The 23,813-nt window shown below is 38.1% G+C and overlaps 5 protein-coding genes and 1 long non-coding RNA gene across 7 annotated transcripts in view; 3 read left to right on the top strand and 3 right to left on the bottom strand.

The window, feature by feature from the left end:
- Window positions 1-968: 968 nt before the first annotated feature.
- Window positions 969-2,735, bottom strand: LOC116299194 (hydroxysteroid 11-beta-dehydrogenase 1-like protein). Its single transcript, XM_031707822.2, has one exon. It carries the CDS (start codon window positions 2,721-2,723, stop codon window positions 1,803-1,805), a length of 921 nt encoding a protein of 306 aa, XP_031563682.2. The 5' UTR covers window positions 2,724-2,735; the 3' UTR covers window positions 969-1,802.
- Window positions 2,736-2,994: 259 nt separating this feature from the next.
- On the top strand, window positions 2,995-4,850 carry LOC148913040 (uncharacterized). The gene is made up of 2 exons (XR_016119105.1): window positions 2,995-3,196; window positions 4,349-4,850. It is a non-coding gene; the product is annotated as an uncharacterized LOC148913040 (long non-coding RNA).
- Window positions 4,851-5,958: 1,108 nt separating this feature from the next.
- LOC116299189 (uncharacterized) lies at window positions 5,959-18,810 on the top strand. Its single transcript, XM_031707817.2, has 3 exons — window positions 5,959-6,440; window positions 13,393-13,622; window positions 15,355-18,810. Exons 1-3 carry the CDS (start codon window positions 6,071-6,073, stop codon window positions 15,823-15,825), a joined length of 1,071 nt encoding a protein of 356 aa, XP_031563677.2. The 5' UTR covers window positions 5,959-6,070; the 3' UTR covers window positions 15,826-18,810.
- Window positions 7,207-9,298, top strand: LOC148913039 (uncharacterized). The gene is made up of 2 exons (XM_089026947.1): window positions 7,207-7,682; window positions 8,006-9,298. Exons 1-2 carry the CDS (start codon window positions 7,468-7,470, stop codon window positions 8,421-8,423), a joined length of 633 nt encoding a protein of 210 aa, XP_088883073.1. The 5' UTR covers window positions 7,207-7,467; the 3' UTR covers window positions 8,424-9,298.
- LOC148913038 (THAP domain-containing protein 2-like) lies at window positions 9,447-12,098 on the bottom strand. 2 transcript variants are annotated; one of them, XM_089026945.1, is made up of 2 exons: window positions 11,736-12,098; window positions 9,447-11,325 (listed from the first exon to the last, which is right to left on the bottom strand). In XM_089026945.1, exon 2 carries the CDS (start codon window positions 11,018-11,020, stop codon window positions 9,872-9,874), a length of 1,149 nt encoding a protein of 382 aa, XP_088883071.1. In that variant the 5' UTR covers window positions 11,021-11,325; window positions 11,736-12,098; the 3' UTR covers window positions 9,447-9,871. Both variants share the same exon structure in this region, with proteins under 2 accessions (XP_088883071.1, XP_088883072.1).
- LOC148913037 (uncharacterized) overlaps window positions 18,773-23,813 on the bottom strand; it is a 22,975-nt gene continuing 17,934 nt past the window's right edge. The window contains exons 8-9 of the mRNA XM_089026388.1: window positions 21,390-21,546; window positions 18,773-20,976 (exon numbers count right to left, since the gene is read on the bottom strand). Coding sequence (XP_088882514.1) covers window positions 20,777-20,976; window positions 21,390-21,546 — 357 coding nt within the window. The 3' untranslated portion in view covers window positions 18,773-20,776. The remainder of the gene's footprint in view (window positions 20,977-21,389; window positions 21,547-23,813) is intronic.

Here is a 23,813-nt window from a genome sequence, read left to right as displayed (position 1 = left end):
TATACATATATGTGTATCCCCCTTTTTGCTATTGTCTTTTCTTGAAGATCCAGGTAAGACAATAGAAAAAAGGGGGATACACATATATGTATATAATATATCTCAAACATGTCATAGTTTTAGGGATTCGGTGTACATATACACTCAATTGAAGAATCGTTGTCGGGTTCAGAAACATAAAACATAGAAGCTGAGACCGAAATGGCACATGGGAAGTACATTAATTAGATGCATGCTGTGACTGGCGACCCGTGGCATCATCCACTGTTTTTAATACGCGTTTGGCATTCTAAACCGACTGTATGGATGGCGCAAATGAATAAATTATAATATAATTATGTCATTTCCCATGTGCCATTTCGGTCTCAGCTTTTATGTTCTATCTTTCTGAACCCAACAACGATTCTTCAATTGAGTGTATACATGTATATAACATATCAAATATACAGCCATTTGCAACAATTATGGCCGCTTCCAATATATATACAAGTATATCAAAAGCATATCAAAAATTATCGGATATCATCCCTGATATTTTTTTCAAGTTGTCTAGCACTTAGGGCTTTCTGAAAAAAATATCAAGAAATATATCCCGCCCTGTCTGATATAATTTTGATAATGAGTGTGCCAAAAGTTAAAAGCTCTCTGGCAAATAGGTGCGAACATTTGCAGTTTCCTGACAATATGTGCTGCTTTCTGGGTATGTGCTGCTTTTTTGGGTAGCATGGGTGGCGTTCACGGCTAACGCGTCGTCTTTCACCGCTTCTCTCCTATGCTACGAGGGTTTTCTCCGGGTTCTCCGGTTTCCTCCCAAATCAACATGTGAGTTGAGTGTTGTGTGCATAGAATATTTAATGTAGTGGTAGTGTGTGTGAGCGAAAAGTGTCCCCAATTAGTGCGAAAGCACTAGAACGACTAGACACTTAAATAAAAGCGATTTATTATTATTTTTTTCTAATAATGTTGGCCAAAAAGTTATAAGCTTATATCACTCCTATACTTTGAATCCATTCTACTTGAAGTGAATAGTTAATCAGAATATTTCTTGATTTGAGTGTTGCTTCTTTAATTTAATTTATGAAGGTCTAAGAGTAAATCAGGCATCCCAGCCACTTTTTAGACAAATTTGATAGGAAAATATATGAGTTTTTCCCAAAGATGTATGAACTTTATAGGAGATAAAATAGCTTTTCAGTGGCGTAACCAGGGATCTTGCAGGGAGGGTGCACAGGCAATGATTTATTTCCAGAACCAAATAAGCCATAATAAAGACAGAACCAAAGAAAAAATGTAAATGTATCACTCAGCAGTCGTCCTATTTATAGGAAATATAGGAGGTTTTCTTTAAATATAGGCTCTTTATAGGATCCTATACAAATTATAGGAAATATAGGATATATAGGAGGTCTGTTGAGACAATAGACCCTTTGCAGTTAACAGTCACGTGTCTGTACTGGAGGGCAAAATTTTTGTTTTGATATTAAATTGGTGATTCTTTTTAGCCAGTTGTAAAGAACTGAATGAAACGATGTGTATCCAGTGTGTTAAAATTTTTTGTAGTTTTATTACAATCTCTCAAAACAGGTTGTAGAAAGTGTGTTTGCTCTCCAATAAATTTCACCCATGGGAATCAAAATGTTCACTCATTTGCTCTCAGTGAATTAATCAGCACGTGATTGCTTAGCTGCAAAGGGCCTATCCTTGGTCATTAACTGAACAAAAGAAAGTGTGCAAAGGATTCTGGTATTTGTAGTTTACAATGCCACAATGAAAATGTCTTATTTGTAATAATTTGATTGCAATCAATAAATAAAATAGCCAACTAGAGTAAAAGGAAAGCTGTCAACCTTACCAACTGGCACCTCCCCTGAGGCAATACGTATCGCTGTTTCCACAAAATCTGGGAGCACAAAATGAGCTATCTCTAATAATTTGATAAAATAAGGATAGTACATCTGTCGCCATCTCAATGCCCCACCCTTGATCACAGCCAATGCGCATTCATCGGCAGGATACCAAGTGATTTCTTCACTCCCTTTATAACTTACCCTGGCGTTAAGTGTATCAATAGGACCTAAGACGCACAGCGTGATAGAAATATGTCCATGTCCTGAAATAATTAGATCTTGACGAAGACTGTTGAAGAATCCATGTAATGCATGTTTATTGCTGCTGTAGCAGGACTCTCTTGCAATTCCTTGCACTCCAGCAAGGGATGACACAACTATTAAGCTCCCATTCGACTTCTTCAGCTCAGGCAAGAACAAAGTTGCTAAATTTATATAGCTAAAAGTATTAACTTCGAATATATCAGGAACTATAGTTAAATCGCTGTTTTCATTCCAGTGTTCAGAGAATGGTTTCACGTGGTTAAGAACCACAATGTCAATCACTTGGAAGGACTTGAGCGCCGAAGTGTGAACGTTTCTCGCAGCTTCTAAGCTCGATAGATCAGCAACGATATAGTGAGCTTCTAGTGCTCCTAATTCCAAGCATTTTGAAGCAACTTTCTTCAGTTCTTTTTCTCTTCTTGCAACGATGATCACTGATGCTCCAAACTTTGAGTACTTGTAGGCTAGTTGTTCGCCTATTCCAGTGGATGCTCCAGTTATCAAGACTTTCTTTCCTTTAAGGACGACAGGATCGAAATTATCCATGGTAAGCCAAGCTAAAGTAGCAACGACTATCGCAATCAACAGAAAAAATGCCTTAAATTTGTCCATTTTTGAGCCTAAAGTTTCCCGATTAGTTAACAACACAGGGAGCCCAATGAGGAAAGTGAATCTTAAAAATTATAAAAGTGGTAAAGTTAATAAATACCCAATAACCCGGTCCAATAAAAACCAAAAAGGAAGAAGTATATTTTACCCATTACTTCAATAACCCTCAAATTTGTCTTTTATTTTTTTATAGAAAGCGCAAAATTCGCGTCTTATCACGGTACCACAGGAAACCCAAGTTAACGGGCTCCTTATTACCACCCAGGCAGAGGCTATTTCGCGAGACTCAAAACGACATCCCGAAAATGACGTCACCTTCGTGTTCCCGACAGATTCGCTCCGTCGTACCGACTCGTGACGTGACCAAGAACAAACAAGATGACGCCGATGCGTTTCTACTACCTTTCTCTGTGCTTTTCTTATAGATTTTCTTTTCTTACATGAGGACTACCTCCAAGTTCCGTACAAAAATAAAGGTGAAATTTTAGGCAAAGTATTTTAACAGCAATTGTTTGCAAAATCGTAACAATGTTTTATTATTGTGTCATTTTGGGACTCACGAAATAGTTGTTTTAAACTTTGGACGTTACTTCGCGAGTTCCAAAATGACAGCGCATAATTATTGTGTCATTTTGGGACTCACGAAGTAGTTGTTTTAAACTTTGGACGTTACATCGCGAGTTCCAAAATGACAAGCTTTTTTAAGCTCAAATTTTAGACTTTTAGACTTCAGTTTTTTTAATCGATTTACATCTATTTTCATAAACATGCGACCTCGGTGCTCCGGGTTGCACGCTGAAATTTGTTTTTTTTCGCTGTCGTCAATCAAACCTAATCAGTCGGTAACTTTCATATTTTTGATTTGCGGCAGCGAAAACCCAAATTTCAGTGTGTAACTCAAGTTGATGATGCAATAATGTAGGCGCATAGGCTCGTAGGCATGTAGGCGCTTACAGGCTCCTATTCTTGGATGCCTGGAGTGGGAGGGTGGGGGGGGGGGGGGTACGCCTATAAATGGACTATACGGGGATGATGCGATGAAGAGGGTATGGTTTTTTGAGCTTCTTCTTTGATCCAGCCCCGCCCCTCAGAAATTCAACATCCCTATGTGTGTGTGTGAGGAGAGGGGCATGGATAGTTTCTGGTACTACACAATGTTATTTTGTTAATTGCTCATCATAACTAGTATCAAAACTACCTCATAGTCTGAAGTAGGGCAGGGCAGCCAAACCTTTTAGTATTTTGAACCAGAAATCTTCGCTTTTTAAATGAAAAATGATCACCATTGTCCTGCAAAAGTGTGGATAGATTTCTTTAGAGAGATAGTTAAGAGAGACATTGACTTGTTTCTATTCATAACTTAAGTACCTGCATCTTTTCAAGATATTGCCTTTTATCAGCCTTGTTTCTGTCAATACCATGATGACAATCATAGACCTTTTATGCCATTTATCACAGATGGTGTGCCATCAAACTCTATTCTGCTAGAAATTGTTGATTTTTCCGAACATTTGTTTTGGTTTTATTTTTATAAAAAAAAGATTTAATGAATATCTTTCACATGTAGATAGATTGATAAATCATTCAATTAATTCTATTTTTATTACTTGTTTTATTACTTGTTACAGATAAATATTCCTATCGACTATGTCTCATTTTCTCATTGGACTCTGAAGATGACTTACACTCAGGTTGTGGAAATGTCAGTCACCACCAACTACAGTCTTTTTCAAGGCTACACTCACCCGGACAATCACATTTCACACCAAATTCAACTTATTTCTTTCATTTTTCTCTTTCTGTTCTTTCACTTTTGGTGTTATGCAAATTCTTTTAGAATTTTTCATTTCATTTTCCAGGTTAAGCAACATGCTATTAACAAATACTACAGAATGTCTCTGTGATCCATGCCATGTGTATATAATGTCATAACATCTTATAAAGAAAAAAAGTTAATACATATATACTATAAAAATCATTTATTACTACAGTAGTCATAGTTGTGACCTTATAAATTAGAATAATTGTTCTCTTGAATTTTTTCCGGGGACTCTGGGAGGAGGAGGGTAGAGGGAAGGAGAAATGATCATGGAGAGAGCTTAGTATTTTTTTATTAAAAATGCCAACATACCTTTTCTTGCAAAATTCTTGCAGTAAAACACACAGAATTTACTTGTTGTAGCAGTTTCAAATTGTCTAAACATCTCTAAGGCTTCAAGCTCATTCGAAACATAACCAAAATCAGGGGCGAATCCAGGATTTTTTCAAAGGGGGGGGGGGGGGGGGGGAGGGTCGTAGCATTGATTGAGGTGGTAAAGAGATATAGCAGACCAAAGGGTTAGGGAGACAATTATTTGCTGCAGGCGAGCATGGTTGTTTCAGGTCCCACACACGGCGTATAGAAAAAAAGGCGAGCAAAATGTGCCCAGCACCCCTGTTTTAATAAAACTCGCAATGCTGTTGGTGTTGTCATGAAAAATTATGATAATAAAAAATCACGATGGCTCTCATAGGGGTGGTCGCAACTCCCAACCCCCCCACTTAGATTTGCCACTGAAAATTTGTCTCCAGAGATGTGAAGTTATTCAAATGATTCAAAATATAGTCCATCTCCATCAAGATTTTTACCACATTTCCCGGCAAATTTCTGAAATTTCCACCAAAAGGACCATCCATCATATTTACTTCCGGTTGTCAATTTCCTTCACGCGAAATAGTGTTCATAACTTTGTTTACATTACTTCGCGTGAATCAGGCTGACATTGTTTCTTCTTTCAATTAATGGCTAGAAAACGATTTTAATAACAGAAGGTACGACATTATTGAGAGATTCTTATTTTTATTTTAAAATTAATCACGATTTACACGTTCAAACACTCAACAAACGGCTTCAACACGACTTCAACATGGCATGATTTCCGGTAGCTTCACTATCGAGACAATCATTCCGTCGGGAACACGAAGGTGACGTCATTTTCGGGATGTCGTTTTGAGTCTCGCGAAATAGCCTCTACCTATTACCCAAGGGATTTTCCTTGACAAGAAAATAAATCGCCTTTGTTACTACAATAAAGAATAAGGAATTAAATGCACAATTGTTAAACAAAGAAATGATACTCTAGGGAATGACGCGTGGACTGTAAAGGGAAACTAAAGCATTGCACCACATTTAAAAATCAAATCTAAATAGGGAATTTAGCTGGAGCTGGGCTGCCTGTGGTGTGAGGTCGCATGGGATTATGGGATAGGGAGAAACCCTTGGAACGTTTGGTTGAAATTCTGCAGTTAATAGAAAGATTCTCGCCATAAATCGTTGTTTTTTACCAACCTAGTGTCTTCAATAAAGCCTGATGGAGGGCTGGGATGCCAGACACGATGGAGAGAAGATCGATCTTGCTTTTATCATCGATTGTACAGGATCGATGGGTTCTTACATCAAACAGGTCCAAAAACACGTCCACTACATCGCAGAAACTATCTCTCGTACTGCGTTTAATGTAAGACTAGCACTGATCGAGTACCGCGATCATCCTCCACAAGACAAGAGCTTTGTTACTCGGGTAAACGATTTCACAGGAAATGTCGGCGAGATGAAGAAATGGGTTGATGGAATGAGTGCTGGGGGTGGAGGTGACTGGCCAGAGGCTGTTGCAGACGGGTTGTATGAAGCTAGTAGGCTGTCTTATAGGAAACAAGCTACCAAGATGTGTGTCTTGATCGGTAGGTTTAAGCTGTATTTTATGTTAAAAAAATCCTGAATGACAAATGACCTTAGATCAATACAAAATCACTCCGTGAAGGCTTCTGTAATCTCTGATACAGAATTCGTCCGCGTCCTGATTTACAAGGTTGACTTTGAAATATCTCGGCCAAATTACATCTAATGTTAAAAATTTTACTCTAAAAAAGCATTAATCTAGACATTTTAAAAGTAATAAACTATATTCGTGTGAGATTTGCAGCTCACTGTTTTAAATCCTCATACAAATCTCCCGCTCATATTGTATATATTACTCAAAGCTGCTTTTAAAACCCCAGTGGAGCACCCAGAACGATTTCAAGGGGGATGACTGTTACTTAAAGATGAACCACGTCATATTGCATCCTGTTTTTAGGTTTCATTTTATACTATGTATATTCTTTGTTTTTCAACTCCAAATGAATCCTCCTATATATCTGAACTACATTCTCCCTCCTTCCCTTCTTGACAAGGAAAGAAAATAAGCTTTATTCAATCGTGTACTTTTATATTTCCTCTTACAAGCATGAAGTATATATGCAACCAAAGCAAACTTGAACACAAACAGATAACAAACGTGAAAAATTTTAGTTGTGCTTTAGTGTAATTTGTGGGAGGCAGCATCTTCGAGCACAGGAAAAAATATATAAAAAACATTATGGTTTTTTAGCATATTCCCATTGTGGTAAAACTACATTAAAGGACAACTGACCCTCCAAAATGACCCATTTTTAAGAGGAACTACATCATTTGAGAAGTCCAAAAATCCAGTTTTTAAAGGGGATAGAGCATCCATTTTTCTAAAACAATTTTTTGAAAACATCGCATATATCGCTCTGGTGGCCGCCATCTTGCGCTTTTATCGCGGGCTCAGAAAAATAGCGTAATGACGTCACAACGTCACAAGAGTTCAAGCTTCCAGTTGTTTGCCTGACTTCTTCCTCAGTTTCTTATACGTTTTACTCAATATTTTGCGAAAAAATACAACTTGGTCATCAAATTAAAGGCATGTCAGAATCCAATTCTTCTTCCGAAGGCTCGGACAGCTCGGGAGACGATTTCGCTCAAGAATTTTTCGGAATGGACGACGAATTTGGTTTACGGCCATATCAGTTTGAACCAGAAATAGAAATCTCCTCAGATGAAGAGTTCAGAGAAGGATCTGACAGTGACATTATTGAAGACGATGAACAAGAGAACAATCGACTTACAAATTCAGATTGGTAAGTCGTACTTCTGTCTTATCACAAAACTGAACTACATATCCATTTTATATAAAATCGTATCTTGCCACTCGTGTTCTTGCAATCTGTTCTTTAGATATTGGTATGCATGAATCCAGTTTGCAACCAAAAGCAATACCAACTTTCACAATTTTAATTAAAAACATGTTTAAAAACATCGCTTGATAGTCAATAAGTTATATACTGCAGGATATAGATACAGGGATATAGTTGTGTCACAAGTTGTGTATGTATATTCTCACTTGGGACAATCGTTGATAATGTTCAAAGATACTAAGAATTGTTTTATTTCTGTTAAATAGGTGTACCTGTGGTAGCTGCCAAATTATGGATTCAATATCTGAATGCATTTGTTGCCAAGAAATCGAAAAAGTGGTTGCAACATGCCAGTTTGTTGTTGAAGATGGAGATGCTGATGAACCACCACCATGCATTACTCAACATCCTGGATTCTTACCTGTTTGTGCCAATAAGTATGTTCTTCGAACCGCATGGGCTCAGTACAAACAGCAGTACAGTAATGCGTATGAAGGCCCAGAGCACAAGCAGTACAGACACATTGCATATAGGCAACTAGCAAGATGGTGCTGGGGAGTTCTTGGAAAGGAAGTTCAGGTTGTTCTGCCCTCTTGTGCTGTCATGTGCATCAGAGCACACTTCCCTCCCCCTGGACTAGAGGAGGACTTTGAATTTGAAGGTTTTCACTATGCAGATGATTAGCTTGGCCTAAAGTTACATGGAGTTATTATATACATTTTATTTATTCCTTACTTCATTTCATATACACAGAGTGGATTTTTTTCTATCAGGATTTCTGAATTGATAAATTGAAAAGGAAAACATGGAAAGGCTGAGACCAAAATGTATAAGAGTAGTCATGAATTTATTTTTAGATGAAGTACATATAGAAAGTTGTTTATATAAATGTTTTGTAGGTTTTGCATATTTTATTATTTAAAAACAACTACACCTAGACAAAATATCCAGCTGAATAGAGAACCTAGTGTACAAAGCACTAGTGGACAAAATCATGAGCTAACCAAGCAAATTTTGCAGTTATACTAGACATGGATAACCAATATTTCCTGGGCACCAATTTGTCTGAAAACAAGGCTAGTCAGTATTGTTTATAAAGAATTTGCCTTGAAGTAGCATGCTATAATGGATTCAAAAATTGTGCTAAATGAAAAAAATATTCTCTTGGTGATAGAATCCCACCCCATCTTAGAATCTTGGTACTGACTAGTCTCATTGTCAGACAAATTGGCACTAGGAAATCTTGGCATCCAGGCTTGTCAGCCATTTATGGTTCATATTTTTTTTTTCCAGGCAAATAGGCCCTTTGCAGCTCAGTAATCATGCACTGATTAATTCACTGAGCAAATGAATGAACATCTTGATTCCCATGAGTGAAAGCGAAAGTCACTATTCAGCTGGAATTTTTTCTATACTACATTCATACTGGGAGAGACCCCATATATAATGGAGCGTAGATAGTTAAAGAAAAGACCTCTTTTAAGATTTCATTTAAAAGTCAATTCGTTTCCTAAGTGGTAATGATATTTTAATAAAATTTTCATCTGAACATCTAAAAACTGCAAACTTATCTACCACTTTAATCAGGTCCCCTTCACATTAATTACATATTTTGTTTATAGCAGTTTTACTGGGTCTGTCAAGTACCTTCCCATTTGTAGAAGCATTGTAATTATTACCAGTAATGAACACAGCTGTTCAAAGATGAGGGGGATTGGGACGACAGGCTTACTTGACAGTTCTTTCAAAACAGCTATTCACTAGAGTACAATCACTAAAAGAGTGCCAATGATGCTTTGCATTATTTTCTACTAAATAGTGTTAATTAAAAATAGGAAATGGTTAGAATTAGCATCACTTAACACTACACATTTTAGTGTTTGTAGTCTCTACTACATTCCATTTAAATTAATTACCTAGAAAATCTTGACCGGTGTCGTTCAATCAATTCCTGTTTGTCTGGGGCAGGAACACTAGCAATGTTTCTTGGTAATTCGACCTCTTCAATTGGGTCAACCCCTGCAGCCTCCATGCCACCCTCACAAATTTCAAGTACTTTCAGTTGTAGCTCAGGGAGGAAAGCATAGCTTTTTCTTTGTAAGACTGGCTTAACAACCCAGCGCTTGTGCATCTTAGGGAAGCACTTGCGATAACGAGCTTCTCCACTCCTTGGGCCTTTTTGAACAATTGCGGGTTAGGGGAGGATGGGCACACTTTTTGAATACCTCTGCATCCTTCCAGGAATGCTTGTTCACGCAATGGTGAACAACAGATTTCCACTTCTCTCTCAAAAGTTGTACATCCCCATTACATGTAGCAGCACACCACCAAAGATGGTTTGAAATGGATTGTATCCAGGGTGCCAGCTCTTGGTTTTTCTTCAATTTTGCTTTCTTGTTCAGCTTTTTTACAATTGACTTGGAAAGATGCCACACATCATACTGGTGTTTGATGTGGCTAAAATCTTTTGCCATAGTGCTGGTGATGGATGTGTGTCTGTCAGTTGTGATACATTTTATACTGACCATGTCTTCTAAAGTGTTCAAACACCTTAGAAACCCCTCTTTCTCCATAGCATTGGAGCTGGTTACTTCAGAGACTTGAACAATGCTGAAGGTGGCAATTTTCCCTGTGCTTGTCTCCATCATAGTATATGTGCCATATTTAGCACTATGGCCAGGACTGTCACTTCGGCCATCACCATTGAGATTTACTATGTCCTTATTTGACAGCTCTTCAATTACAGCAGCCTCCTCTCTCTTCCAAGCATCATTAACAACAGGAAATAGGTAACGTTCCTGATGTCTGTAAAAGACCCTCTCACTCAGAAATTTTAGGCCAAGACAGGATGCAAAGTTTTGAAGTCTGGTAAAAGTATTACCAGTAAATAATATTGATGAGGAAATCAACAAGTTCCCAATAGCTAAGCGATTTAACATTGGCTGTGAGTACCATGTCAAAGCATGTTTCATACATGTAGTTGTCACAATAAGTAGGCTGCCTTGACATACAAAGTTGACATCAGCGACAGGTGCTCCACAGCTTCTACAAAACTTGAATAACTGCTGCAAACAAGAGTTAAATACCAAATATTTAGGTTCTTTGATATGGTTTTCAAGAGTTTTATTGCAGTCTTTGTTTTCTGGCTCTAATTCACTGTCCGTTGTTGAAACTGTCTCTTGCGATGAAACAATGAAACCATCATCATCGTCACTTAGTGGGAGTCCCTCTTCCTCTGAAAATGAAGACTTTTCTGACTTTTGTGGAGACACTGTTGGCATTGACTTTACTGGTGAGGGGTGATAGCTAGTACTGTAGCTGTGGTCGTGGAAGCTCACACTGAGTATTTCATCTCTACTGATGTTTGGTGAAGGGGAGGGATTGTAAACTGTTGTTGTGTCGGCATCTTTATAGTATCCAGGCTCTGTCTGTGAGTTGATGCAGTGGATGTTACAACATATCTACAACCAAGGCAACACTGAACACCAATCTCCTTACAAAGTGGTTCAGGAGAGAACTCTGGTGTTTCCATACTTGGTGGATCTTCACACGAGGGATTTATTGTGGCACATAGCTGCTCCACATTCTTTGAAAATACAAAAATAAACAATGTTTTCAACAATACTATAAACCATTCTTCGAGGCCTACTTTACCTTAAATAATACAAAATAAACATATTAACCAACAATGCTATAAATTATTCTTCCGTGGTCATTTATCCAAGCAAATTTGGAATATTACGGCAACATTGTTATGGTTTACGAATAAATATCAAATGTAAACTAAACACGTGCAAATAACCATTTTGAAAATTTCAAGTATCGATCAAATATTACTAGCTATACTTATGATTTTAAGCAACATTTCATCTATGAAAGCATAAATAGCTAATGATTGATGACTCGCTTCGGTATGCATTAATAAGTCTTTTTCATGAGTGATTATTTCGAAAAACAATGTAAACTATGTTATGTATAAATGACATGTTATCTCACCTCTTCGTTTTGTTTGCGTTTGAGCCGGTTCTCTGATGTAGTTCTTCTTTTAGCTGGCTTGCAAAAATTGAATACTGACGGAACAGCATCGCTCTTTAATCTCCTCTTCCTTTTTATCCCGGTTAACTGCTCCATCAGATCCACTTCAAAGCATGAATCCTCGAAGTGATCGCTGCAAACGTAGCAGTTCTTCAAAGGCGGCAGGTTCTCTCTCTTTATCCGCGCTATCCATGCCTTCTGAAGAGCTATTTTGTTAGGAATTTTGTGGTAGCTAACAGACTCAGTTTTGGAACAATGGTTGGTGCATTCTGGCACACAACAATGGCCCATCTGGATTAAGAAACTTACTCTAACTTAGACTATTAAAAGATTGACTAGCACTCGAAATATACAAACTCAACAAGTTTGGAATGCAAGCTTCACGTTGTGACGTCACGGCATTAATGCGGTAATTTATTGCGGGCTCAAATATGGCGCTCTTCTATTGCTATTTTTCGCGAATTGATTATTTCTTTTCGGCGACATAGAAGCTGTATCAGAGTTCAAAGTTGAATTTATGTGATCTATGTACGTTGTAGTTTTATATGAAAAACGGCAATTTTTGGGGTCAGTTGTCCTTTAATGTGTCTTATCGAGACACATGGATGTTAATTTGATAACATCCATGGAAATTGTACATAAAACATTAATGATCTTCAAGTTAACATCAATGTCATTTAGAATTTAATAAACATATATGGTTTTTGCTCTAAAAGCAACAATGGTTAAAAATTTCTCATTAATGGTAAACCATGTGAAGAAATCACAGCATTGGGAAGTTTAAAATGTAATTTTGTGCTATGAGCAGTACACGTTCACGAATGTTTAAGCTAATTCCCAACCAGACTATTGTTTTTCTTTCTTTTGGATGTCTGCAGGCAATATTCCAACATCGAAGTTTTTTCATGCTTTCATTGATGAAAGATATTGGTTAACTCGTACGAAAGAGCGAAAAAAGTTGGGGGTCACTGTGCTTGTTCTGGAGATAATTCGCATGATAATTAGCACTAATTTCTATATAAACTATTAGAGAAGAAGAGAGAAATAGATAAATATATGTAAAAAGAAAATTGGGGGTCACTGTTCGTTCTGAAGAGATATGAGAGTTTGAAGAAATGAAAATAGTTTCAGCTTACTAGCCATTGTTGTTTTTATCCCAAAAACAATCAGTAGCGTACTTGTTCTTTTCCATTAATGGTTATTATAGTGGGAATTATACAAAGTACCACTCCGAAAACCATTTATGTACGTTTATGGAAAAACCATTATGAGAAGCTGGAGAACCATGCATGTATTATAAGTCATTATAAGTCTGTTTTTCCATTCTTGTTTCTTGAATAGGAATAATTACTATAATCACCATTCTAAAAACCTGAGACTGTATTTATCCTAGTTTCTGACTAGTTCAATTCAGTTTCTTAACCATGCTTGTAAATAGCCAACTGCTTTGCCTCCTTGCCAGTTGGGATTCTTAAAAACACTTTTTGTTTCTTTGATTATTTCTTCATTTTAGTTTCATTTCAGTGTCCCCAATTAGTTGTATAAACTAAATACATTGACACTTAAATAAAGTTATTTATTTATTTATTATTATTATTTCATATGTTTATTATTTCAGCTGACGCACCACCTCATGGGCTAGACCAAAATGGAGACGGATTCCCAAACGGCTGCCCAAAGGGACATGATCCTTTGACTGTATGCCACACCCTTGCTGAAAAAGGAATCACGCTGTACTGCATTGGATGTGAACCCAGTGTTCATGCATTCAGGGACTTCCTAATGGCGTTGGGTGCAATTACTGGAGGGCAATATGTGCCACTTCGTCAGGCAAAAACCTTGACCAAGGTAAGCTCTCTTGCATAATCTTCAAATTTTATCAATAAACCCTGAAGGAACCTCTGGGCTGATCTAAGTCAGGGCACGGCTAACTCACAGATCCAACCCTGAAACAACCTCTGGGCTGATCTAAGGCAGGGTATGGCTAACTCACAGATCGAATCCTGAATCAACCTCTGGGCTGATCTAAGTCAGGGCATGGCTAACTCACAGATCAAACCCTGAAACAATCTCTGGGCTGATCTAAGTCAGGGCATGGCTAACTCACAGATCAAACCCTGAAACGACCTCTGGGCTGATCTAAGTCAGGGCATGGCTAACTCACAGATCAAACCCTGAAACAACCTCTGGGCTGATCTAAGGCAGGGCATGGCGAACTCACAGATCGAACCCTGAAACAACCTCTGGGCTGATCTAAGTCAGGGCATGGCTAACTCACAGATCAAACCCTGAAACAACCTCTGGGCTGATGTAAGGCAGGGCATGGCTAACTCACAGATCGAACCCTGAAACAACCTCTGGGCTGATCTAAGGCAGGGCATGTGGGTTCACACTCACAGAAACAACCTCTGAATTTTTAAAAGTTTATCATTTGAAAAATGAACTTTCTAGGCTTTAAGCAGAAGAAATATAATTTAGAATTATATTCAGACTTTACAGACTCTTTTTTTTATAAAATAAAACACCTTGGCAAAAACGTAGGTTGTCAGAAGGACAACCACATTCAACCAAGATCTATTCGTCATTTGCAAATTTTAGTCGTCCCTGACGACATATATCAAATTACGAAGGAAAGTTTATAGGATAGATTGTGAAATATTTTGATGGGAATAGTTGACATGTGCTATTTTTGGACGTTCGCAGAGGTGCACATACCTGCATTTTTCACTAATAGATCAAGAATCATAGTCATCCAATGACTTTGGTGGATTGAATAGTATAGAATATCTTGTAAACCTCGAGTTATAAGTACGTTTTGCTATGTAAAAGTAATTTTAACTGTGAATAAAGGCTCTTGATTACAGCTTCCGATTGCTACCACATTTCACTATAAAACCCATAAATTGACATATTTGGAGAGCATCTAGAGAAAAAACAGGAATGGTGATGCTATCTTTTTATTGCAGTTTTTAAATGTCCATAACATAATTAATGTCCATGCAAAGTTTCAGGACAAAGTTATTGACAAAATTTTCGAGGGAATACTCCATTTCACAGTTCTATTCGAGTGACCATGAATAATAGTTGCAAGTCGAGGCTGCAGTTTCCGTGCATAGCAAAACTAAACTTTTTATCATGCGCGGAAACTCCAGCTTCGGCTTGGAATGGAACTGCAGGCGTCCCAGACCTCCTATATATCCTATATTTCATATAATTTGTATAGGATCCTATAAAGAGCCTATATTTAAAGAAAACCTCCTATATTTCCTATAAATAGGACGACTGCTGATTGCTACATTTATATTTTACACTGTTTAGCATATTTGGCGAAGGAAATAAAATGATCCCCCCTTTTTTTTTTGGTTCTGTTTTTTTTTATTTTTATGGCCGATCCCTGGTTATGGCACCGAAAAGCTATCTTAGCTCCTATAAAGTGCATATATTTTTGGGAAAAAATCCTATATTTCCCTATATTTAGAACTTGCACAGCCTATATTTCCTATCAAATTTGTCTAAAAAGTGGCTGGGATGCCTGAAACTGTAAAATGGAGTATTACCTTAAATTATTTTTATTCTCTAGGTAATTACCAATGCTGCCTTGGAAGAGGTTTCCCTGGAGAAGCTTATGGGAGCAGCTTCCGATTTGCTTTATCTGACACTTCTGAAGAACAAAGAGGAAGGAAAGACAATTACAGTTGATGAGCTTGCAGATGTACTCCACAAACACCTTAAATTGACCAACTGTCAGTGTCAACAGGTTCGAATAAATGAAAAAGCTCTGCCTCCTCTGACGAATGATGGTAAAAAGTACAGCGTAATGAAGAAAATGTGCAGGGCAAGGGAGTTGTATAAAGAAAGAAAGGGAGGGAGATCGTCGTCACATTCTCATTCTGATGTTCAGGAGGTCATTGATCTGATGGGAAGAATAAATGTGTCTCCAGAGCAGAGTAGGAAACTCACAACCAAGTACTTAGCAAGGAATAAGGTTCCTGTTACTCATTGTGAAGAAACGAATCAGGTCGTTGTAGGTGTCGTTCCACACACTCTTTAACTAGTCAGACCTGACTGAGTGCGCGCATTGAGTGATTTTATTTAACCCCTGAAAAAACAGTATGCATAATAATTTAGTAGTACAGTGTCCTCCGCAGGTTACTCCATTATTTTATATTCTCTGTTGGGATCCCTGTGTTAAATTATTTTATGGCAGAGAAGAACTAGGAACAAGAGAGGAGGAGGAGCTGGGAGGGAGGGAGAGAAAGCTCTTCTTTTTTCTCCCTCCCATAATCCCTCCTGCGTCTTTTTGTCCTCGCCACAGGAAGCCCAAGGAGCAAAAAGTGCCAAAGAGATACAGAGGAGGCTAAGACTCTAAACCCATGGTTTTTATCAATTAGTACTAACTAATAGTCATTTATCTTTCATAGGTTAAATAAAATGACTCAGTTACCCGGGGGGGGGGTACTCCGCCAGAATTTGGGTAGGGGTTTTCCGCTGGGATTCTGAAAGGGGTACCCTGTTTATGACAAAAAAACTCAAATTTGTAGACCCTGTTTATGACGAAAGATATAATTAATTGCACTGAGTTCCGGTTTCAATTTTCATCTCATCTTGCATATCGTTTTTTTTTATGACCATAATAACCAGTTTCGGTCAATACGAAAGTAGAATCCCTGAATATGACAAGAAACTCAGGAAGAACTTGCATCTCGAGTGAAATTGCATTCCCTGTTTATGAGAAGAAGCTCGAGAAACCATACCCTGTTCAGCGGATCATCCGTGTATAGTCCATATATGGGAGTACCCCAACCCCCTGGGCTCAGTTACAACCATATATCTGTGAAACAATAAGCTTAATCCATGTAATGCTTAAAAGCATTTAGTTATCAACTACTTAATCATAAAATAGCTAAGAATTCACTCGGGCATGAACCAATCAAAGATATAGAGGTTCTTGCTTTTGTCCTCTGCAGTGAATTCCAGTGAATTTCACAATTTCGTACAAAATAGCAGCAACATAGCTGCAATTAGAAAATACCTCGTTTTTTATAGATTTATGGCATGGCCTCACACAAAACACCAATTTCCTAAGCTTTTATTGGTTGTAGTTTTGATAGCCAGATTACTACAGTCCTTTGAAAAAATATTGTTGGCGACCGACTCCACGACTAGAAAAAAAGGAGTATGGGTACAAATAACTGAAGCAGTTAGCTGCATATTTCATAATCTACATCTTGAGCTCGCAGTGTTTCAATTTTGATAAGCCATGCCTAGAGCATACAGCGAAATTCTTCCCTGGCAAGCGGCTTAGATGACGCAAGTCCTTGGCATGAAAACTGAAGGAGCTACAGCTGATTTGGATCGACTGTAAAACAACAGGCGTTGCAAGCAGGCATTTGACATTTCAATTTTGCACGTTTCCAAGTGAGATTTCAGTTGTTGCTAAGGGGCGGAGACTACGTTCGAGACTGTTTGTTTTGCTTTTGACCTAATATTTCAAACACGCAAGAGAGTTCTTCCTTCGATTCCCAAACACCGAAAAGTGAGTTCAAAAAACGAGGCGCAGCCAAGTTTTTTTTAACTGACTTTGAGGTGTTTGGAAATCGGAGGAAGAACTCTCTCAAGTGTTTGATATTACTTCTCAAACTAATGAATATTTCTTGGAGAAAATCAAAGAAAAAGTTAACGAAATTTAATGCAAATTAAGAACACATTTCCAAACCACCGTCACAGTAGTGATTTGCTTTGTTTTCTCCTCATTAAATATTCATAAGTTTTAGAACTAGTCCAAAAATGCTACGAATAAGTAATTCAAGATGTACATAGAAGCAAGGAAAAGCTCTTTCTTCTGAAACAAGGCTGAATATTATAGATTGAATTCAAGACAAGGAAGGGGATGTCCTTTCTGGAAATTTCCTTTAAACATTCATTGGCTGTATTTACTTGTTTTCTTTTCACAAAACGTGAAGGCACACATTCATTGAAGCTGTACTCCATAATTACTGTATATATTATAGCCTGGGCTCAAAAAATTATTGCTTCAGTTATTTTTACCCATACTCACAGGGAAAAAAAACTGGATTCCCAAATTGCGAATTGTTGGGAATTTCCTTGAATTCTCAATTCGAACACCAACGTTGGGATTTATTGTTGGGAATTTCCTTCTAATACCCAATAGAAAAACAAAATTCCCAACAAACTAACATTGGGAATCAGTGCCATGTTCCCAATTTCGTTCTCTCTGGGAATTGGATGGGAATTTGTTGGGAATTCAAGGAAATTCCCAATGCGGTTTTTTTCCTGTGACTCTGATTCAGGCTAGTCTCATAGTCACAGTCAGCCACACTGGTCAAAACCTCCTTTCTGAAGTTGTATCCATTGTTGTTTCATGTGTTACTGTTGAACAAAAAAATGATAATCAAAAGAATACTTCATTTTTCAGTTCTGTTTAGTGACCATGAATAATAGTTCCAAGTCCAGGTTGCCGCGCATGATGGGAAGCATTGGAATTCCAGCCTTGACCTGGAACTGTTATTAGTGGTCACTGGACAGAACTGTAAAATGGTTGGAAATTAAAAACATCCTATGGTACCACATCTATTAAGATGTAAAATAATCCTTTTTTTTCTGTTTAGTATAGTTTTGACTGATTTTTACAGAGGGTGACAGTCGCATGTATACAATATGAGTGGCCATGTCGTAAACGATATAGAGCGTTTTCACTCGTGTCACAAGGCAGCCACATTGGTGTACAAAATATATTAAACTTTCTACAGTTATTACTTAAAATAAAGTTCAATTCCCTGAGAGAAAATGTATTGTATGTACATAGCTGCTATGGCGTCACATGAAAACGCTCTAAATAAACTTGAGTCGTAGTGGATTGTATATTGTATAATAGTCAAAATCAACCTGTGGTCTATTGTCAATGCTGCATTCTGATTGGGTGAACAACTACTAGGCTATAAGCAATACTAGGTTTACTATTAGCAAAAAGAGCCAGCTTTGAAAATCAAAACATTAAATTTTGTTTTAATCTACATATTTGACCAACTAGTTAGATTTGACTAAAACAAGGACTCAGTAACTAGCATACTTATGCGACTTATTAGCAACTCCTGCTTTGAATATCCGAGAGCCGTTACTGTAATAGTTTGAGAAGTAATATCTAGCATTAAATATCAAATTTTGAAAGACTGTTTCTTCCATACAATGAAGTTTTTCAACTCGCTCATGTTTTACTAAAATGTTCAAAACTCAAGTTAAAGTTTATGCAAATGAACACGATAATTTAACTTTGATTCAAAACTTGTTTCAATCCATATATTTGACCGACTAGTTGGATTTGACTAAAATAATAAGTCCTCTTGGCCTCATGGTCTATGAGTCAATAGCCCATTCGTGCTTACAGTAACTATCATACTTATATATGCGACTTATTGGCAACTCATGCTTTGAATATCCAAGAGCCATTACTGTAATAGTTTGAGAAGTAATATCTTAGGTATTAAATATAAAATTTTGAAAGACTTTCTTCCATACAACTCAAAGTTTTTCAACTCACTCGTGTTTTACTAAAATTTTCAAAATCCAAGTAGTTAAAGTTCATGCAAATGAACATGAATTTATATCAGAATTAAAAAACTCAACGGTCATGAATTATCAATGAATTTGTGTAGGAAATCGCACGATCACGAGTACAATTCGGAATTCATAGGTACAAGTGATGTTTTGAAAGTTTTCAAAATTGGACAAGCCCTTTATATTTAGGCGAGTCCAATTTGAGAACTGTCAAAGTATCTATAAATTCCAATTTGTACAAGAACACTGTGTGATTTTTTGTTTATAAAGCACTCAACAAAATTGTGGAATTTAATTGGGACTCTACAGAGTACAATTTGGGATTTATTTGTACTCCTCTTGTCCAATAAGAATCGAGTAATTTTGTTGAGTGTATTATAAGATTATATACAGTCAAACTATTGACGACTCTTAGTAAAGAGCCATTTTTCTCGTTTTGTTATTCTGATTTCCGCTTTTGTTTTCCATGGGCGGATCTAGGTGAGGGGTGTGGGGGAGTAAACCCCTACTAGATATGCAGATATCTAATGCATTTGAATACTCGTATAGTCGAGAAGTGTAGAGAAGCAATTCCTCCATGTCATGCTTTTCCTAACACCTTTGTGTTCTTTGCTAATAGCTGTTATTACACAGTTGAGTCCACAATGAAATATTCCTTTGTTTAAGAATCATACAAGTGAGGCTATCGGGTCGAAGTATTGCTTGTTGTCTCATTTGCATGCACCCATAACGTCTGCTATTCTTGGAGTGCATGTTACATCACAGCCGCCATGTTGACTATACAAAGCATTCCTTATTAACCTTCTCTTGTTAGATCGACCAACTTGGCATCTGTTTCATTGCTATTTATATCTCAAGGGAATATTCGGTAACGACTGCACAAGAATTCCTGACGCACACATTTGCCTGGGCATTTTCCTTCAATGTTCCACACCAATCTCGTACCCAGAGCCCTTATTTCTTACTGCGCATGCTCGACGAAATAATTGGGCTCTGAAAAACTCCAATATTTCCTATGCTGTGATTGGTTCTCGAGAACAAAGGAAGATACCGGAAGTAAAAATTACAGTACTAGGGAAAATAAACAAGATGGCGTCTCGAATTAAGTACACCAAAAGAGCCTGTAGGGTCGGATTTTTCAAAGTTTTGCCGGTTTTGTAATGGAAATTGTATTGATGTCCATCCAATAGATATTTTCGGAGTTAATTAAACTGAAAACCACCTTCAAAACCTAATTTTCCAAGCGCAAATTCACATGCTCGTTAAACATCGTCCGCCATTTTGAATTTACCTAGTCTGTCATAATGCGCATGTGCGAGAAACCCAGAATCTGGGTCTTCCGGTTTGGAGTTTTCCAGAGCCCAATTATTTCGTTGAGCATGCGCAATAAGAAATAAGGGCTCTGGGTACGAGATTGTGTTCCACACCTATGACGATTTCGTTTTACAGTAGCAAAATTTTCTCATGTGAGGTCGAGAGTCCATAATGCACTTGGGCTGATCACCATATTTGTGAAGCCGACTCATCTGTGGGTTCACGTGAGGTATCATGCCACTCACGTGACCTGTGACCTCATAGATACCATCGTTGGGTGACGTCATTACTTGAGCTTGATAATTACACATTCCTGGAAGATGAAGTTGTACCAGTTTAATAGACCATTTTCGAGTTCCAAATAAATGCTGTGTTTCTCAATTACAGACTCATTTACACCATAGTTAATAGAGGGGAATGGTTAGGAAACCTATTGTTATCAGGTCTTTGTTCACTTTTGATGTTGAACCAGTCTTGACCCTGCACAATGTTTGATTTATGCTCATCCGAAATTGCAAAATAAGTAAACATTAACTTTGTCCATGGGATTGTTGTAAGGAGTATTCAAATATCTAGCAGCCAAAAGAAAGATTTTGGCTTTGTTTGAGTTTTATCCATATTCGCGAGAGAATGACACGTTGTCTGAAATGGTAAAACAGTGAGCGACAAAGAGATCTTCTTGATTAAGAATCAAAAATTCGCCTACTTTCCATTCTAGCAACTCACCTTTTGATCTTGACCCCTCAGCAACAACTCGACCATCGACGTCGGCAGATTTTTCAAACTTTTGCACTTTCTCGTTTGGTGCAAGATAAACAGAGTTCTCGACTCGTTCAAGAGTCAAAAGCGAGCATACCTCGGTGAGATTTTCATCTTTAATTAACTAAGAAACACAACAATTAATTTTAAACTTAACCGATTTGAATGATGTGTTCTCTGTTGTCATGCTATATGTCATATGATACCATAGCATTGACTGAAACCCTATATCCATCTATCAGACTGTATGATACACATTTGTAGCCCGAATTGATATACTCAAAATAAAGCCATATTTCACAACCACCAAGGAACAGAAATCATTACATGGTGCCAGAAGTGAAAGGTAAAACATACATCGACATTCGCTAAGTGGTTAAATCAGATACCAAGACAGGAAATAAAAGAAAACAGCTAGCAGACCGCGTCAGTGATAGAACATCATGGCCGCAGGGTTCACGCCACCCGTTATGAACTGGCAAACCAGCGATATCAACGACGAATTCGCCAGATTCAAGCAATACTGTAATCTAATTTTCAATGGCCCATTTGCAAAAAGGTCAGATAATGAAAAATCCTCGTACATCCTACTATGGATAGGCCGTCAAGGCGTAGATATCTATAATAGTTTCACTTGGGACAGCGAAGACGAGAAAACAAATCCCGAGGACATTTGGTCAAAATTTGAAAAACATTTAGCGCCGAGAACAAATTTCAGGCTAGCTAGGTACCAGCTACAGCAGATGAAGCAATCAAACGACGAGAATATTGATGATTTTATGACCAAATGTCGCAATCATGCCAACAAATGCAAATTTCGCGACCAGCTTGAAATAAACGAGCGCTTAATCGAGCAGCTTATCATAGGCACCAAATATCGAAAAGCACAAGAGCGTATACTAGAATATGGAGACGACCTTACATTAGATAAAGCCATAGATATAGCTAGAACATATGAAGCTACATTAGCGCATGTGGCCCAGCTCCAGAGTGATGATGACAAACATGTTCAAGCTGTCAGGAAATACGAGAATCGGCACAGGAAATGCGGAAATTGCGGAGGCGAACACGTGCCAAAGAAATGCCCCGCATATGGTTCGACTTGCAATTTTTGTTCAAGATTGAACCACTGGGCTAAAGTATGCCGTCAGAAAGGCAACCCTAGTGAATCAGAAAACCCAAACGCTAGAAAAGAACAACCATACAAACAATGCAATAACAATAGGGAAGCACGCCAAGGCAGACGCGCTGTGCATGAAATGCAAACAGATGACGATTTCAATGAAGATTTCAATACACTACATTTCCAATCGATAATAATTGGAACCATACGCCCGGTGGAACGCAGGGACGAAGCATTCGCTACTATCAGCATACAACTTCCACATTTCCCGAAAAACCGAGCGCAACTGAAAGCAAAACTCGACACCGGTGCGCAAGCAAACATCTTGCCATTAAAATTATATCAAAGCATGTTCCCGCAGAACGTCGGGACGGACGGTGAACCAAACCAAAATGCATTGAAGCCATCCAAAACCATACTCACAGCATATGGTGGAGCGAAAATAAAGCAACTAGGTACTTGCGAAATACAGTGCAGCTATGAAGGCATGACTACGACCGCGCTCTTTTATGTCACTGACGCGCCAGGCCAAGCAATCATTGGGTTACCAACAGCACTAGATCTCAAATTAATCTCTTTGAACTGTTCTGTCGAAACACAGAATGAAGGTACACAACCACGAAAAGAAACTGCAAGACCCACAAACAACACGAACAAAATAAGCAGCAAGGAACAACTGCTCGCGCAATACCCCCAATGCTTTGACGGAATAGGTAAATTTCAAGGAGAATATCACATCACACTGGACCCAAATGTACCCCCTGTCATTCACTCACCGAGACGCGTGCCAATAAGCCTCAAAGATGACATTAAACGGGAACTAGATGAGATGGCCGCCCAAGGTATCATCACCAAAGTACGAGAAGGGGAGCCGACGGCATGGGTCAATAGTTTAGTATACAGAAGGAAACCCACTGGCAGACTTAGAATATGTCTTGACCCTAAAGATTTAAATGCTGCCATACAACGAGACCATCACGTAACACCCACCCTTGAGGAAATCTTGCCCAAGCTGAGCGGATCAAAATATTTCTCCATTCTAGACGCGAAGTGTGGATATTGGAATGTTGTACTCGACACACCATCAAGTTACCTGACTACCTTCAATTCCCCATTTGGCCGCTACAGGTTTAAACGAATGCCATTTGGACTGAGAATGTCGCAAGACGTTTTCCAAGCCAAGATTGACCAGACATTTGGGGGTTGCGATGGTGTTATTGGCATCGTGGATGACATCGTGGTTTATGGAAAAACGGAGGAAGAACATG

The sequence above is a fragment of the Actinia tenebrosa genome, unplaced genomic scaffold (assembly GCF_029948245.1).
Source record: "Actinia tenebrosa isolate PJP-AT-01 unplaced genomic scaffold, QUT_ActTen_1.0 PGA_scaffold10__47_contigs__length_13832649, whole genome shotgun sequence".
In the NCBI taxonomy this organism is placed as follows: Eukaryota; Metazoa; Cnidaria; class Anthozoa; order Actiniaria; family Actiniidae; genus Actinia; species Actinia tenebrosa.
Note: the sequence above shows the minus strand (reverse complement) of the source record. Positions and strands in the feature narration are given on the sequence as shown.